Below are 17641 nucleotides of genomic sequence, written 5' to 3'. Positions count from 1 at the left end.
AATCAAACATCCTTGAGTAATCAAAATTTAGAAGTAAAATAACTAAATACCCTTAATTTCTAAGTTTAATATTCCGTCTCAAAATTTGAAAGGTAGTTGCAAATTACAACGCCGTTTCAAATATTCATTCATCATTAATATTATACGTACAATTTAAGAAAGCTATTAAATAGTTTAGATTATGGAGCACATAGTGAAATTTAATGTTACTTGTCTAAAATAGTTTTAATTAAAGGAAAAAGAGAGCATTCGAAAGGCTTGAATTGAAAAGAGAAAAATTATACAAAAATAATTAATACAAATATGTTATAAAGTGACAACTATTTTGAGGAAAACAACCCAAACTTAAAAATAACAGATACATTGATGTATATTGAAACGAAGGTAATACTCTTTAACCCTTATTACTTTCGTTTCTATTTTTTAGTAAAGATCAAAATGCTAATAATCTTCTTATAGGGGACTCAAAAATCATTCGCCTATTACTTGCAACGAGTTGTAAATTATGAAGACAAATGTTAAATTCACGAGAATTCACAGATAATTGCTAATAAAGGTGGATGTTATTTAAGGAACCTTATTTATATATTATAGTTGTGAAAATATGCTACAATTAATTAATTAGTATTATTTTTTATTAGTCATTTATTATGTTTTATTAATCATTCAGTTATCTAAAATTATACTACGATATTATTCAGGATTATGTTTAAATATTATATTATTATATCCTAGAAAAATAAATCTAAGATATTAGGATTATATTGTATTAGATAAGGTTTTAGATTTAATTTATTACCTTGTGATTTACCCATATAAAAGCTTATTTGTACTCTTCTCATTCAGTGATTAATAATATTTAAGATTTTTATTTCTCTTAACTTTTAATCCTTCAAATTCTAATATGGCGCATGTCCCCCCCCCCCCCTTTTTTTTAGTGTAACTCACCTTGAATTCCATGCAACATACAACATCCATGCATCTAGTTACTTTCCAAATCGCTTAACTTTTTTTTTTTTGGACTCAAAAATCGCTTAACTTTTAGTCCTTCGAATTAGATAAGATACTAGGGTTAATTTATTAGCTTGTGGTTTGCATATACAAAGACCTATTTGTACTCTTTTTGTTCAAGGATTAATAATATTATGAGGCTCTTATTTCTCTTAACTGCGGTGGGATTAGGAGTGTGATCAAATTTGCAACCTCCCACTTATAGAAAAACTTTTATGCCACTAGATTATAAGGTGATTAAGTACATTTAGTTCTTTTTCTTTATATTTTGGAATTTATTGGTTCTTTGGTGACATTGGTCTGCTGCTTTTCTTCTGATAAATAAATTGTTAATAATTATGGGGTTTTAGTTGTTATTTTCCCGTAAATTTAAGAAAAAGAAAAGGAAAGAAGCTTTCCATCCTAAAACCCATAAAAGAATATTTATAATATGCTTGATGGCTGATTATAAATTCCTAAGCTCCCACTAACATTCTGCTCACATCAGGGCAATCCTTCATTTGGGTGAGGATGGGGTAATCTGCATCCTGAGGTTTAGAACCATTCTTCCAATGTTTCTTTCTAGACCTCCGGCTGCAGATTACCTCTTTCCTTATGACTAATGCTAATCTATTCATACATATATCACTTCGATCATCTTTCTCTTTATTCATTAGTTTCATCATGTCAAGCTTAAGTCTGCCTTTCTTTCTTCCTTTGTTTCTGTTAGTTACTGTATGACATAAAATACAAACCTTCCTTTGCATACATAATCTGATATTGACGTACGTTTGTTCTGTGTGCGTGTGCGTGCGTGCGTGCGTGTGTGTGTGTGTGTGAGACAATCCTAGTGAAGAAAAAAAAAGAGAATTCCCAGTTTCTGCACCTACAAGCCATTTCATGTGCTACGCAGGTACATAATATTCGTATCAGCTTCAGATGCCGCTTCCTTCCCTGCAGTTTTCTGCTCTTTAACTGCTTACAGGATAGCTGACGCTGGATTATTTTGATTCACCCAATCACTATTTCCAGCTCTCTAGGACCACTCTCATGGCCTAGCTTCCTCACTTTTGGGGGACTCAAGAGAGCCTCAAATACTTGACATTTATTGATCGCTGAAGTATTAAATCTCTAACCCTTTCATCCATATATTTATTCTCTAATTTAATTCTATATCTTATGTGAGGTTGTTTCTCAGTGTTTCATCCCTCATATTTGATCCCAACAACTTTCACTGCTATCTTGCTCATCACTAAAGATCAATCCAGAAGAATCACAGGCTTCGTTCACATGGTTCAGTATCCGTAGGCTTTTTCACCACGGAATTCCATGTATACAAATGGTCTACGTGCCTCATCAATCTTTGCTTGAGAAGTCATATGTAACTTCCCCATCTCTTTACCTATATGATAAACTTGGTGAAAATGGCGTCATATCATTTCAATCAGTGAACTGTGTAATCCTGCGACTATTAGGACAGCAAAATGAAGATGTTTCTGTTTACTATATATAAGTGTTGTCTTTTCAAAAATATTTTTGCTAATCAAATTTATTGGCTAGAACTACTATTATTAGAAGGACTATCTTGACCAAAAAAAAAAGATAAATATGAGAGATAAAATAGATTCGGGTCTTATATTTAGGACCAAAATAAAAGTCAAACAAAATTTATATTAATGACAGGAGGTAGCATATAAGTGGCTGTAGCCTCTCTTCTAGAGAGGTGAAAATGCATAGATGTATTCTTGTTTACGATGTTTAAAGTAAAAGAAGAAAACCTCCTTCTTGTTCCATTATATTAAGGCAGAATCGCATCCATTAAAATTAATTGATATCATCATGAACAGGCTTCGTTCACATGGTTCAGTATCCGTAGGCTTTTTCACCACGGAATTCCATGTATACAAATGATCTACGTGCCTCATCAAGCTTTTGCTTAAGAAGTCATATGTAACTTCCCCATCTCTTTTTCCTATATGATAAACTTGGTGAAAATGGCGTCATATCATTTCAATCAGTGAACTGTGTAATCCTGCGACTATTAGGACAGCAAAATGACGATGTTTCTGTTTACTATATACTACTTTTAGTCCTAAATATAAGAGCTAGTTAACTAATTTAAGTAGTAGAAATAAAAAATAAGTTAATTATTTGTAATAAATAAGTATTGTCTTTTTTAAAATATCCTCGCTAATTAGGTTTATTGGCTAAAACTAATATTATTAGAAGGACTATAGCATGCCAAAAAAAAAAGATAAATATGAGAGATAAAATAAATTATGGTCTTATATTTAGAATTAAAATAAAAGTCAAACAAAATTTTTTATTAAGGACATGAGGTACTATAGAAGTAGCTGTAGCCTCTCTTCTAGAGAGGTGAAAATGCAGAGATGTATTCTTGTTTACGATGTTTAAAGTAAAAGAAGAAAACCTCCTTCTTGTTCCATTATATTAAAGCAGAATCGCATCCATTAAAATTAATTGATATCATCATGAACAAAGCAAGCCTTTACAGAGAGATTTGTTGTTTCCACTCATTTAAAGAATTGAATAAAATCCATTTTCTTTCCTTGTCCCATCCATATTCACCCCCTATTCATTGGTTGGTGTCCAAGGAAAATATATAATACGAAATTCTTAGATACTATGAAAATGGTTCCTAGAAGTAAGTTCAGCAAGGAAGGAAAAGAAAGGAATCTGCATATTGTTCCAAGGTCTCTCATTTTTTTAATCCAGCGTCCCATATTTTGGAGCTACTAATGGTATTGAGAATCCTTTGTGCTTTCTTTTGAAAACCTTTCGAGCTTCGGAATAATCACAATACAGTCGATTGGTTAACCAGCTCCTGTTGAACACCGACTCTATATATATAAAACCTGAGGACATATTCCGTCTGATATGAGACCAGTATATATACTCATAGTAAATACAACACAAAACTCTAAAGTATACTTAAAAATGATATGCTTTGTCTTGTACCGATGATTACATCATATTGTGTTCCATATTCTCGTCTGTGACATGCTTTGGCTTTGCCCTACTCGTCCACCACAACTTAGCGGCGAATATAATCGGTGATCTAAGACATTCAAATTCAATAGCACTTAAAATGCAAATATAGAAGAACCACACGCTGCTTTCAAAAGCAAAAACCTGGAGAGGTCAAAGTTACTAGGCAGATGGAATCTTTTATGCATGCTTGTTTGGTTTTCTTGTTCCTAGCTACCTTTGGGAAACGAAGCTATCTGTCCTTATATTAAGATGTTTCAGTGCAACCAGTTTCAACAAAAATATATTTACAGAGAGATTTTATAGCCGAATAGGGGTGTGCATCATGTAAGACAATTAAAACACACACACGCACACACTAATTCAGCCGATATAATTCAAATATTACACATCTATACGAATTCTCACAACGTATCAAAGTTGCAGGGCAAGAATAAAATTATAAATACTTCTCGCTGTAGCTTAGATGATTCGGAGCAACTTACATTTCGACTCAAATAACTGAATAAGGAAGAAGAGTTAAGAGGGGAAAAAAAGCTCTTAGGGACTCTTTTGATTGACCGCATGGTACATATATAACAACTAGTGTAAGCCATGAAATCCTAGAAAAGAAGAGTAGAATGAATTAGGTTTAAGGGGGGTATTTGGATGAAAATGAAACTAGGGTTTTAAATGTGATCTTACGGTATACAAAGTAAATATGTGGAGGAGTTTGTTTCGATTTATGAAAAAGTACTTTTGAAAGACATGTTTATAACTGCCCAAACACCCCCAACTAACACTCGCTAACCTTTAATATGTTGCATATTCATTTCCATTATGATAAAATTAACTAATAAATAATTACTCTTGTCATAAATCCTAACTTGACCGGGCTTAACCTCATTAACGGGCCACATCACAATATTTTAATTAAATAACATAACGATATATAGTTAATTGTTTTGGCTATGCATAAGTATTTTCTTATTAGAGACAATCTTATTTAAGATACTGTTGGATACTAAATATGTGTATTTTTTTTCCAAATAATTAAAATGTTAACACATCATGGCTTGATGAACTTGGTTTGCTTCGTCCATTTGGGTCAGGCCGAAATAAAATTAAAATTCAAAATGGATTATATGGAACTGGACATTCGATATGGTGCCAGCCTAGTCCAATCCAATAATAAATACATATTACTTTTAATTTTTTTATAGGTGTTGTTGATTTATATGATTATTTTTTAAGTGAAAGAATTATATGATTATTTCTTTATGACATACAGTATTTGATACTCTTGATACTTTAATTACTTGAGCCGTTGTTCAAATGATTGTTCTTTTTCAAAAGAGTCTTGAATTTATATATGGACAAATTATTTATTGGAAGAGCTTTAATCTGACTTGGTTTGAATTAATCAAGAACCAGTGTAGTTTTTGAAAATGATAAGTTAATATTACCAAGATATAACTTAAGTTTTTGATTATTATGGAGACTTTTCATAATTCCAATCTTCGAGTGATCCTAGAATTTGGCAAGACATGAGATGCATCTTTTATTTTTTATAATTAATGATGATATGATCTAGGGATTGAACCTAGCCATGGACGTACAGCTTACTTTATGTTCTAACCTAGCCTTGGATAGCTTGCCTTATCTTCTTTAATTTAGGAGCAGGTATTAATGCTCTGAGATTATAAATGTGCTTGAATTCGTAACTCCCTACTTACAAATTTTTTTACTACTAATCTACAAGACAATTGGTAACTTAATATTCTTTTGATCTTATTTATAAGTTATTTTCAATATATTTCATGTAAATCAAGAAAAATTTTAAACTTAGTTAACTCTGTATTAAAATTTAATAACTTTTCAACTTTATTCGTACTTAAAATACATTATTTCACATGAGAATAAAATCAATATAATAATAAATAAATGGTAAAATTATACATTTATATAAAAAATTTCTCTCTATATCTTATAAAAAAAAAAAAATTCTCTTTTTGTTTTATAAATAGGATCAGAGCATTATCTTGTGTTCCCATGTACTCAAAAGATTATATAACTTGTGATATGTATTCAAAGTCTCATCATTCCATTGAATTGGCCGAAGCCGAATGCCATGCAGCCAAATTATGTTCAGGCTGAGTTTGAAAGAGATAGTTAATTGAGTCAAGTTAAAGGACTCATACGGAAACAATTTAACAGTCATTTTTATTGCATAAACACGTTGATATGGACTAGCTTACACTCACAGGGCATGTGTGTGCGCGTGCGAATTTCAGAAACTTGTTGCTGATAATGCATTATCTATTACTAGGGATCCCAAAAGATTCTTCGCTACGCAAGCAAACACAGAGCCAGGGATTCTTGTGAATTTCCATCTGCCAAAATGATCCTTTCTCAACCTTTACATGTAATTAAGTAATGCCTGTTATATATCATTCACACACTGCACTATCAAACAAGCCAGCATCACCAATAACATACTACCTCCGGAATAAACTGTTTGACTATTTGGTCCTATAATATCCAATAAAATGTATTTATTTATTTCTAATTCTTAGTAATTTACAATATATCATCTAATTTTTATTATGTTTTATTTTTGATATTTATCAATTTTCAGATAATAATCTAATAATTAAGTTTAGTTAATACATTTGATTAGTAAGGATATTTAGGAAAAACAACATCTATTTAGGACAAATAACTAACTCAACTTACTTTCTTAATCTCTTCAAATTAGTGAACTGATCTTATAATTAGGACCAGATAGTATATAACTATAATACAATGAGGTGATAGAATCCACAGACAGTGCCTATATAAATCTTAAACAATTTGTCAACGACAGGCTCAGAGAATCCTTCTTTTCTCTGGCTGCTTAATTTGCTGATGCAGCACAGCTTAATGCTATAGGAGTTCTCCCAAAAGATTGCGCAAAAAGTAGAATTTATGTGGCTCTTTATTTGGTTTTATATTCCTGAAAATGACTGATTCCAAATTGCATGAGGGTTAGCCTACGTAATACGAGGGCCCTTAGAACATGTGTAAGATTCGAATAAAGCAGGCCCCATATTCTTGCGATTACCTTTAATTATTAGTTATTTTAGATAATTCGTACACCCAAAATTAATTAAAGAAAATAATGCTGCTTCTCCCGATTGAGCACTCAATTCATTTGTGAATTCCAGCTGGTTGTTTCACATTCAATATTGAATTAATTATCTGACACAGATTTGGACTACTCACTATACCTACGAAACAAAGCTTATATAGCTTAGGATAGGCCACAAAGATTCATATTCAACATGTCTCCACAGAGATGGACACCCACAATTTAATACTCGAACTGTGGTTACTGGGAGATCTTATTCAATTCATATATGTGAATATGAGAGAGAGAGAGAGACCCAAATGAAATGACAAAGATTCCATGTAAGCGTGTTGTGTTCAATGATCTGTTTGTTTTAGTGTAGACAGAGGTGTGAGGATACAATATTATGAAATTACACAGAAAATCTTATCTGACCTGCAGAACTCACATGGCCATAATGAACAGTTCCAGAAGGAAAATATTAAAAATGGCGAAGAACTCTATGAAACTTGGATCTGGTAAGCATACAGAGTTTGTCCTTTTCCAAGAAAGTGAAAATCTTGATCGAGATTTTTCAGTTTCAATCCATCGAAGCTAAAGAATTCGAGCTCGAAGCTCCATTCGTGTCAACGTAACCAGAAAGGAAAACAACTAGTTTTCGACCCTCCTTGATACATTGAAATTTCTACTTAACAACAAAACAAAAGGGCTTTGTAATCTGTACAAGAAATTCCAATTTCAAAATAAATATGATCTTTTTCCGAAATTACCCCAACTCGACGAGGAACATAGCTTCAAGATCGCAACAAGAAGACGCTGAGTTCTTGACCAGGTGACTCGTCCGGGTTAATGAGATGAAATGACTCGGAATCTGCACTTCCCACAACGTGCTCGTAATTAGCTCTCATGTACATGAGCTCCTCCGATCCCGAATCCGTCTTGAAACCGGACGGTATGACGCCGGCTCCGACCGACACGCACTGCATCGTCTTCAAAATCAGCCTGACCCTTTCGCTGGTTTTCCTCTTTGCCGCGAACCCGAGTTTCCGGCCGTTGCAAAACATGGTCCAAACCGGTACTGATCGGAGCGGGCAGGATTCGAGTCCGGATCTGTCACACTCCAGAGCTATTCGGACCAGCCCGAACCGCATTTCTTGGACCAGCTGGTTTGTGAAGATGGAAAGCTCAAGAAGCAGAATAGGCTTACTAGACAATCGATCGTGCTGGACGCAGAACCAGACGTGGCCACGGCGGTTGCCGAAGATGGTCCCGATGACCATCGATTTCGAAGGACGGGGAGGTGCGGCAGAAGCGACGGTGGCGGGGGTGCCGGTGGAGTCGGAACTGGAATCTTGATCTTGATTATGAGTTCCTCTGGTGCCCATTTTGTCGTCTGCAATGTCGTCCCGGAGAGAGGTGCTGAGGCGTTTCTTGGGTGTGGCGGAGGAGGCGGGGTTAGCGGCTGGGGCGTCGGCGGAGTTGAAGCAGAGGAGGATTCGACGAAGGACGTCGATGGCCATTGAAGTAACGAAGTTGGTGAAAGGAATGAGAGTGGATAGGAATGGAAAAGAAGATCGAAGAGGGTGGGGACCGAGGATTGGGGATGATGCAAGTACGGTCCGTGCATGTGTGTATATATATATACATGTATATATATAATAGTGGAAGATAAAGATGGGCGGGAAGCAATATAGCCGTTGGAATTTTGCTCCTTTGGGTTGAGACGAAGGCAGGGTCAGTCGGTCAGATGCATCAGACGAGACTGGTGTGAGTTTTGACTGTTGCGTGACTCAAGTATTACTATTTTCACACTATCTTTATTAATTTCCCTCCATATATACTTTCTTACACATACATAACATTATCTGCCTCCAATTTTAGCCGTGTGAGTTGAAAATTAAGTGTACCAGCATATTTAATGATGATTTATACAGCAGTTAGTGTTTGTTAGCAACTCTAGTTAAATGTGACAAGAATCTATAACCGACTCAAAAGTCTCAGTGCAAAATGTAATTTAATATACTAATCCCAACATGACAGCAGAAACCTTTTTTATTTTTTCCCCTTTTCATTATGGGAGGATCTGATCGTCAAGGACAGATGACAACATTAAGGAAACAAAACAAGAAGATTTCTTTTTTGGCCCCTAACAAGACGTGAAGGATGAAGATAGTGAACCGACATGTTTCATATTGTTGTAGACCTGCTGACCTATTTAGCTGCAACGACGTACGTACGGATGATTATCTTGTTCCTTTTTCTTCACTGTCTAGCTGTTCAGCAACACTGGGCCTAACTGGAAGCACTTTACTGTACAGAAAATGACGAGCAAAGAAACTAAAATAAAACAGGTTCAACACCCCAATCACAGCAATGGTGTAGTAATAATACTCAAGCCTATTCTTGTTCAGGTCATTCCCACCCAACCATGGCGTCCTTCCGTTCAACGACGTCGTCGCTTTTATCGCTTCAATAAGAATCGTCGTCAAATAATTCGCTATGGACAGGCTCAGAAAGAACACTGCACCACCTATTGCCTTCATGTTCTCCGGCCAATACGTCGTCAATAGCTCCATCATGGCTATGGCCGCGAAGGCTTCGGTTAACCCAGATAGTGCAAACTGCGGGACCAGCATCCACATGCTGCTCGGTGATTCAAACGACCCCTGTTTCAAAGCCGACTCACGTCGTTGAACCTCTACCGTCCCTGAAACGACCATGCATACGACGGAGAAAACAATTCCGATCAATATCCTGTGTTCTATCGACAACCTTCTGCCTCCTGCTAAGGCCTTTTGAGCCCAAGGGATGAAGATTTTCTCGTAAATGTAAATCCAAATAGAAAGCGAAATCATGGGTACTAAGCCTAACCAAGCAGGTGGTATGTTAAAATGATGGTTTCCCACTGATTTGTGCATTTGGATGGCTTGAAGGATTCCAAAGGACCCTGTTTGTGTCATAGAGAGGAAGCAGAAGATTCCCGCGACCCAAACAGGTGTGGTCCTTAGTATGGCCTTGAGTTCTTCCACTTGCTGCACGCTACACAACCTCCAACCATCCCTGGGTTTTCCTTCGTCGTTCAGTTCATTCGCATTCATAATCACAGAAGCTTTATCCAAACACGGGAACCTATCTGTGCGAATGACGGTCATCTTTGGGTCCGACGGCGGTGGATCATAATAGGAGAGTTCAGAATCTGTCCCTATATTCACATGCCGTTTTCTGCTTGCTGCTACGATCACCTGAAAGAAAATCATCACTACTGTAAATATATATAATCCCACTTCTAAAGGTTCCTCACTATATGGAAACTTATAAGAAACAAACATCGATCACCTTCACTAGGTCAACAATGACGCTGCCTCTGGGCTTCAGGCGAATGTAAGTTTTGCGACCTAAAAGGAAAAGTACTGTGGAGAGCGCGAAGCAGGCGGTGGGAATGGCGAAGCCTAAGAGCCAGCTTATGTTGGTTTGAATGTAAACGACAAGAGTGAGAGCTACGAGGAGGGCAACGGTGAACAACAAGTACCACCAGTTGCAGAAGCTCTCTAGTTGAGCCCTTCCTTTCTCTGTGGACACATCAAATTGGTCTGCTCCGAAGGCAATATTGCAGGGCCTAAGCCCACCAGAGCCCAAAGCCAGAAGCCCAAGCCCAATATAAAGGACTGAGAGTTGCAGGCCCGTGGGCTGAATGCAGTCAGATGGGTTAGTGCAGGCCGGAGGTCTTAAGGGTGGTATGCCTGCACCCAGTGACACTAAGGCCATGCCCTGTTATTTTCATTGCCATGTCTTCATTATAAGTTTGAAACGTTTCAGTTTGTCGAAGCGATATATGAAATATGAATAAAAATTTGTACATTTTTTATTAAAAAAAAAATTAAAAGCTTTCTAGCTTCAGAAGATTTTAATTTCATGCTATGTATGAGCAGATTTTTTTGTGATTCTTTACTTATTATTATTTTCTAAATTGAGGTTGATATTAGGAGACGAATGGAGAGGATTCATGCCTCTAATTATTGCTGAAAAAGAGCTGTAGTGTTTGACCAATTACTAAAAATAGAAGCTCAATTGAGAATAATATATTTAGAATTTTTTTTTTTTTAAAAAAAGACTTACCAGAAAAGACACAATAAGGCCAAAGAAGAGCATATGGTACTTTCCCAGATGAGCATCAGCAAGGTAAGCACCAAGAAGTGGGAGAAAATTGCTAAAACCAGACCAAATACTGAAAACCTCTGCAGAATATGTGTTGTCTAAGTTGTATTGGGTATGCAGATACACCACCAGATTGGCTATCAAACTCATCGCAGCTAACTTCTCAAATGTCTCGTTCCCTAATTCATTTCAAAATCAACACGTAACTGACTCATATCAATTAACGATATAATAACAGAAACCTCGTTCCCTTCAATTCCAATGTTGTAACATCATCAATTCAATTCATGACAGGATCATATTAATGACAAACTAGAATGATAAAACAACGTGAAGATCAATGAAAATCTGGGTTTGAACCTTACCAAGAATGTATTTGACGGCTCTCCATCCTCCAAGTTGGGTGGAGGAGGAAGGAGGAGGAAGGTGGGCTGAAGAATCATGGCTTTCTGCCATTAATTATATCTCTTCTTCTTCTTCCTTCCAAATCTATGTGCCCAGCCTTCCTCCCCTTCCTGATTGCTGTCGTTTGTCCCCTCAGGTTTCTAATGTTGTTATATGTACTCTGTTCCAGACAGCCAGGACTTTCTATTTTAATCACGGAGGTTAAGAGATAGTTTTCACAATAGTTGAATCAATGAACTCATACTTGAATTCACATTCTAAATTTAGGAAAAAGAATTAAAATTTGTTTAAAATGGATGATCTTGCTGAATGTTTGTTCTCCAAGTTTCTTATTAAGTCCAAGGTTTTAAGGACAAAATATTAATGCTTTCTGTCAGAGAATATAGTTTTTATGAGCAACTCTTAAAAAAAACACTTCTCCGGTCTTTAATATAGGACCTAATTGTTGAATTAATTTTTTTTTTAACATGTAAAGGCAAGCCGAAGCTTGAGGAAAATAACGCCTTAAAAGGCTACACAATTGTTGAATTAATTTTAATCCTAAATATAAGACATATTTATCATTTTTGTCAATTTTTCATAAATTACCCCTAAGGATCTTCCTCAACCATAATTAAGTAGAAAAAGGAAAGAGGATATTAAGAAAGATGATTATGGTGTTTTGGGTAAAACATATCACATTTCTTATAATTAACTAACTTACCTCACTTCTTTAATATAATTAAATTAGTTAAATATGTCTTATATTAGGGATCGGAGAAGTATATCTTTTCTCACCACCTATTTCACTCTTATAGTAAATATATGATGAATATATTGATATGTTGATGACTTTTTTAAATAATATTTTAAGCTCAAAAAAACTTATAAATGGTAACTTGTTAGATCCAGCCTTTATTTAATCAAATCGGTGTTGGGCTATCTTGTGAGTTTATTTTCTTCTTAGCACTCTTTTTTTCTTATTTTTTTCATGATGAAGACTTTATATAAACAAAGGGAAAGGATAATTTAAACGAAAGATTGATCTTGACCTTGCTGTTCTTGTAAGGATGCATCACTACTTGTTCCCAATCTCATATCCATTCCATAGAATTACTTAATAGCAACTTCAGTATCCTTTTTAATGATTAGCTTGAAAAATCGGTCCTTGAGCATAATTTTTCCAAAGGATAACTTAGAACTTAAAACAAGACAAAAATTATATAGTGATATGATTGACGATTATGAAAGAAAGACTCAGGTTTTTCTGTAAAAATATATATCCTGACAATTTTACCCTTAAATTGTTTTATTTTTTGTTGACCTTCACTTAAGAAAATATTTCTAAGCTATATCTTATGCATGTTTACTCCTTATAGGTACCGGAAAAAAATTAATGAGAAAATATGCATTAATAACGCATATATTTTGCAAAATTATGCTACTTTCCGTCTAAATTATAAGATTTTATTTATAATTTACAAACAAAATTTTATAAATAAAACTGCAGGAAGTAAATTATAAATTACTAATGTCACATCTCAATAATTGCTTAAGAACGAAGGCATAAATAAGAACGAAGAAGGCCAAAAAAAATGACGCGGCAAAAAAAGTTAAAAAAGAACGAAGGCATAAATGACGCGGCATCCTTTCCTTTCCCATGACCATATCATCGAATACTACACAGATTGGAATCAAGTTGATTATAATCGATTCTTGGGTGCTAACGGAATTCTCCGCCAACTTGTTCTTTACTTCAAATTTTAGTCACCGTACCATCTTCCTTCGTCCTCCAAACCGATTTTCTTGCTAGGCTAGGGTTTTGCAGACATGGATTGGGGAAACGTAACAGCTGAAGATTTGATCGACGCACTTCGTGAAGTGGATTGGTCGTCGCCACCTCGCCCTCTCTCTGAATTCTTCTCCAGATTCACCGTACCTAAATCCTACTCTAGATGGAACAGCCGCCTCAAATGCAATCTCTACTAGTAATGTTCCCATTTTCATAACTCCGTGCTTCACAGTAGTATCGGTTAATCCTTGAATTCTCAATCGATTAATCTTTCCAGTTACTGAAATACTGGCAGTTTTGCTCTTTCCAAAGTATTATCGGAATCCTCAATTTGGCGTGACCGTGCAACATTTCTTTTGACGTTGTTGATTTGACTGACTTGCTCATTTTTCTTTACTATTTTAAAGGAAGTATTTTGAAATTTGATGGGAATCCATGGAAGAAATGAAAACTCGTAATTCCAGTTTGATTGTTACCTTTCAATGGATTTAGGGATACATAAGCTTAGTAGAGCTAGAAAATAGATTTATTGTTTTCCCAGGGAGTTGATCACTTGATATCTGCTTGCATCGTTTTCTGCATGGTCTGATTTTTTGGGTATCCTATTTTAATATCGGGCACTTCTCATTTTGCCACCTAGGTTAGCTGGGGTGAGGTATGGTTAGTATTTATAGATGTAGGAACGAAATATCTTATTATGATTAAAATGCTGTTTTTGAGTTGAATAACTAGCCAGAGCCAAACTAGGCTGTATCTTTCTTCCTTTGCATTCCCCACCCACCGTTTCAGGATAGTTTTATTACTGTATTTTCAATAGAGTCTAAATATATAAGTTGAATTTATAATTTTACCAATTGTCTAATAAATAGTATGTATGGTTTTGCTTGCATTTGCAGTTACCGGACCAACTACTTCATGTTGATTGTTTCTGTTCTCAGTAAGTTAAACATGGTTAATATTGTTTTTTGATTTTCCCAGTTGATGTATGACTTCTGGTCTGAACATTCACACTTTGATTTGTAGTATTGGGATTTCTTTGGAGGCCAATTGCTATAGTAGCTGCATTTCTTACAGCACTAAGTCTTGCTTTTCTAAATGACAGGTGCGCAATGTATTAGTTTCCCTTTCTATATTAAATGACATCATTGGTTAAAGTTTTACTTTTCTTACAAATGTCGTGTGTATGAAACTTGAATGAATGCAAACATCTTTTTCTCTTTCTTGATGCAATGGGAACAGGAAATGTACGAAGTAGATAGGTCTTTGCAAGACCAAACCCGATCAAGCATCCAATTATGAAACAGCATGCATTATTGTTTTACTTAGTACTCGCAGCCTTGGATGTGGTTCTTTTGGTGCAGTTTCATAAAAAATGTTAATTGAGATAGCTAGACTGGATAATGATTACTTTACTTTTTAAATTTGATTCTGTGGTTTTTAGCACTAGAAAAACTGTGGGAATACACTTGGAAGAGCACTGGGGAACTCACCCAAATAATGATGTCTGCAGCCGCTCTAGCATTGTGTTTCAATTTTATCTTTAAAATATCGTATTGCATTGGGTCATTGACATGCACCATAAGAGAATTAATTCTTTTATCTGGGAAGAGGCACAACTGTAACATGAATAATAATGAACATGTCTTGTACATTATCTACAGCATCAAGGAACGTGAGAAAATATGGATTCTTTATAATTTTGAAACAAAGAGTCTGCCTTCAAGCAGAACACAATCTAGCATGTAACGTTGTAGTGCCTGAATTGTGATTTTATTTTTCCTGGGGTACTTGGCCTTAGCCTTTTATACTATATGATTTGCTTAATGAGATATGGCCTTCAATCCTCTTCTAAAGAATGAGACTCAATTTGTGTGCAATTAAAAAACTAGATGGTTTCTGATTCCCAAAGTTGGATGTTTGGGGTAGGTGTTATGTTTTTTCCCCTAAAAAAAGGGGCCTTATGGGTTATTGTTTATTTTTCAATTCTTGTGATTTAGATAAGTTATATTGATTTTCCAAAAGAGTAGCAAGCTTTATGAGCAAAAACAAGTAGCATGATAATTAGTCATTTCTTTCAGCTTTGCTGCCACCTTCAGTGAGAAAGTAACACGGACAGTTCGGCAATTTTCACCACATTTGGCAGCCAAGATGAGACCTCCTCATACGTGAGTGTGTTTTGCTTGTAGCATCTCTATGAAGCATCCATTGTTGGGCTACAATAATGAATCAAATTGCAGGCCTGTTATTCGTGGACGTCCATCAGCTAGGAGAGCGATATATATATGTGGTCAACCTCGTTGGGTGTTTGTCCTGATATTTTCTTCTGGTAATTGAAGTTTTTGAAACAAATACCCGTTTTTCCATTGCTTATTTTGGAGATTGTTGTCAATTTTTGCTCTTTACTTGCCTCTCTGATGTTAGCTCTACTAATTCTTCCCCAACCCTCTTTGTTTTCACAGCAAGCTTCTTCCTATGGTTTGTTTCCTGCGGTCTCTTAACTGTTCTGTGGGCACTTGCTTTTGGTCTTCTTGGTACGTTACTTTGTAGAAATTTTAATCTTTAATCCTGTCCTGTTAGCATTTATGTTCTTTTTTTAAGGTTAATCGCTCTCTCTGTTCAGCTACCATCATGCATGCAAGCTTTAGAACACCTAACTTGAAAGCACGCCTGAACACATTCCGTGAAGAATTTCGTGCAGTGTGGCGCAATTACAGTGAACTGTAGTGTGAATGATGTGTTCTGGACATGTGAGTACTTTCTCCCTTGACATTTGCATATAGTCATGACTTAGTAGCTTTGATTTTGGGTACTGAATATATGAAGTGCAACTCCATCTAGAAATAGAAATGACTGATAAACAACGCAACTTTTAATTTATAGAACGGGTATGTCGTATTTTAAGATGTAGATTATCTATTAAGGTTTGGTCTCAGAAGTCGTAAATTATCTTATTATTCTTAGATGATGTAATACGAGTAATACAAATGTTAAGCATGTAAAATGGCGACAGCAATTTATATTATAGTTACAAATATGCTCTTGATTTTCCAAAACTTAGGTGATTGAATGGTGGTCTGTGTTTTAAATCCCTTTTAGAAAGGACAATCTTGGAATAGAAATTTACTTCATTGATTCGAGCATACTGACTAGCTCCCGCATCTCAAATCTCGGTTTGGAATGTAGATCCGTGATCCTTGGCATGTTTATGAGTATAACTGCGCAACATTTTGCATCTTATATACTTAATTTTAACAACATAGCAACGTTCTTGCTTCTATTTGCCAGCTTCACATTTCTGTAATTTAGATGCTGATCGCAAAACCCTGCCTCTTTGCTGTCATGAATATTGTCCTAGGTGATGCTGCATTTCAGTTGAAGCATTTCTTTTCGCTGAGAACGAACTGTTTGGGAAAGGCTGCCAATAATTGCAGATCAAAACAGATTGTAAAGTGTCTAGAATCTTCTTTTTTTTGTTTTTTTGTTTTTTGTAAAGTATATCTTTTTCATCTTCAATCATATCAAGTGGAAGTATTGTAACATTTATGCATATGTTATTAGCTTGACATGGTCACTGTAGTGGGGCAGGGTCTGACCTGGAGCTATGATTCTTGATTGTTTTGATCATATTAGAAAACGAGTGACATGATGAATTTCTGTTTCTTTTTCTTTTTCTAATAGGAATCCATATTATTCCCTCTTATAATATTTATTGCATAAATGATAAATCACGTATAAAATAATCACCCACACAGTTTAGTAAATTTTGGCGCGCCATCAGTCTCCTCCACTGTCGCCGCGTCCGGTAAGGCCCAGGCACAGTACAGGTCCCATACATCTGTATCTTCTTTTGCTGGAGACAGAGTCACCACATGACTTGTGCTTCAAGCTGCTTGTGAACTCTGAAACCTAGGGTCCGTTTTGGTATGAGGAAAAATGAGAGGAGGGGAAGGGAGGAAAAGTTTTAATAAGTTTGATTTAAAACTTCACTTTAATTTTTTAAACAAGGTTTATTAAAATCTTCCTTTCCCTCTCCTTCCCTTCTATTTTTCTCATACCAAACAATATCTTAATCTCACATTCCTATAATCTATAGATGACAAGTGATCTGAGAAACAGCTTTATGGAAGTTCAATGAAACTGACAGAGACTGGTCGTTTACGCCAAGGATTTTTTAAGCTACCCGAAAGACTTTGATAGTTTTATATTCAAACTTGCTTGTTGAA

General features: G+C 35.4%; 3 protein-coding genes across 3 annotated transcripts; 1 reads left to right on the top strand and 2 right to left on the bottom strand.

Moving 5' to 3' along the window:
- Positions 1–7881: 7881 nt before the first annotated feature.
- On the bottom strand, positions 7882–8607 carry LOC114752028 (protein MIZU-KUSSEI 1-like). The gene has a single exon (XM_028940743.1). The coding sequence runs from the start codon at positions 8605–8607 to the stop codon at positions 7882–7884; it is 726 nt and encodes a 241-aa protein (XP_028796576.1).
- A 723-nt stretch (positions 8608–9330) lies between these two features.
- LOC114752027 (protein NRT1/ PTR FAMILY 2.8-like) lies at positions 9331–11698 on the bottom strand. Its single transcript, XM_028940742.1, has 4 exons — positions 11608–11698; positions 11204–11421; positions 10424–10855; positions 9331–10329 (listed from the first exon to the last, which is right to left on the bottom strand). Exons 1-4 carry the CDS (start codon positions 11696–11698, stop codon positions 9331–9333), a joined length of 1740 nt encoding a protein of 579 aa, XP_028796575.1.
- A 1620-nt stretch (positions 11699–13318) lies between these two features.
- Positions 13319–17121, top strand: LOC114752029 (PRA1 family protein A1). The gene is made up of 8 exons (XM_028940744.1): positions 13319–13614; positions 14315–14355; positions 14442–14520; positions 15497–15583; positions 15656–15744; positions 15878–15949; positions 16039–16165; positions 16774–17121. The coding sequence occupies exons 1-7, from the start codon at positions 13457–13459 to the stop codon at positions 16140–16142; spliced, it is 630 nt and encodes a 209-aa protein (XP_028796577.1). The 5' UTR covers positions 13319–13456; the 3' UTR covers positions 16143–16165; positions 16774–17121.
- Positions 17122–17641: the final 520 nt, after the last annotated feature.

This window comes from Neltuma alba, unplaced genomic scaffold, assembly GCF_004799145.2.
Source record: "Neltuma alba isolate B1F8T4 unplaced genomic scaffold, ASM479914v2 tig00007214_pilon, whole genome shotgun sequence".
Classification (NCBI taxonomy): domain Eukaryota; kingdom Viridiplantae; phylum Streptophyta; class Magnoliopsida; order Fabales; family Fabaceae; genus Neltuma; species Neltuma alba.
This window is presented reverse-complemented; position numbering and strand designations above follow the sequence as displayed.

Bases quoted from the DNA above. Each gene is read 5' to 3' on its own strand.
- LOC114752027 (XM_028940742.1), bottom strand. From the start codon at position 11,698: ATGGCAGAAAGCCATGATTCTTCAGCCCACCTTCCTCCTCCTTCCTCC. The intron at 10,856-11,203 runs GTAAGTCTTTTT...TGAAAATAACAG, and splicing joins GCCTTATTGTGTCTTTTCTG to GGCATGGCCTTAGTGTCACT. The intron at 10,330-10,423 runs GTGATCGATGTT...ATTTTCTTTCAG, and splicing joins TCATTGTTGACCTAGTGAAG to GTGATCGTAGCAGCAAGCAG.
- LOC114752029 (XM_028940744.1), top strand. From the start codon at position 13,457: ATGGATTGGGGAAACGTAACAGCTGAAGATTTGATCGACGCACTTCGT. The intron at 14,356-14,441 runs GTAAGTTAAACA...TTTGATTTGTAG, and splicing joins GTTGATTGTTTCTGTTCTCA to TATTGGGATTTCTTTGGAGG. The intron at 15,745-15,877 runs GTAATTGAAGTT...TTGTTTTCACAG, and splicing joins TGTCCTGATATTTTCTTCTG to CAAGCTTCTTCCTATGGTTT.
- LOC114752028 (XM_028940743.1), bottom strand. From the start codon at position 8,607: ATGGCCATCGACGTCCTTCGTCGAATCCTCCTCTGCTTCAACTCCGCC.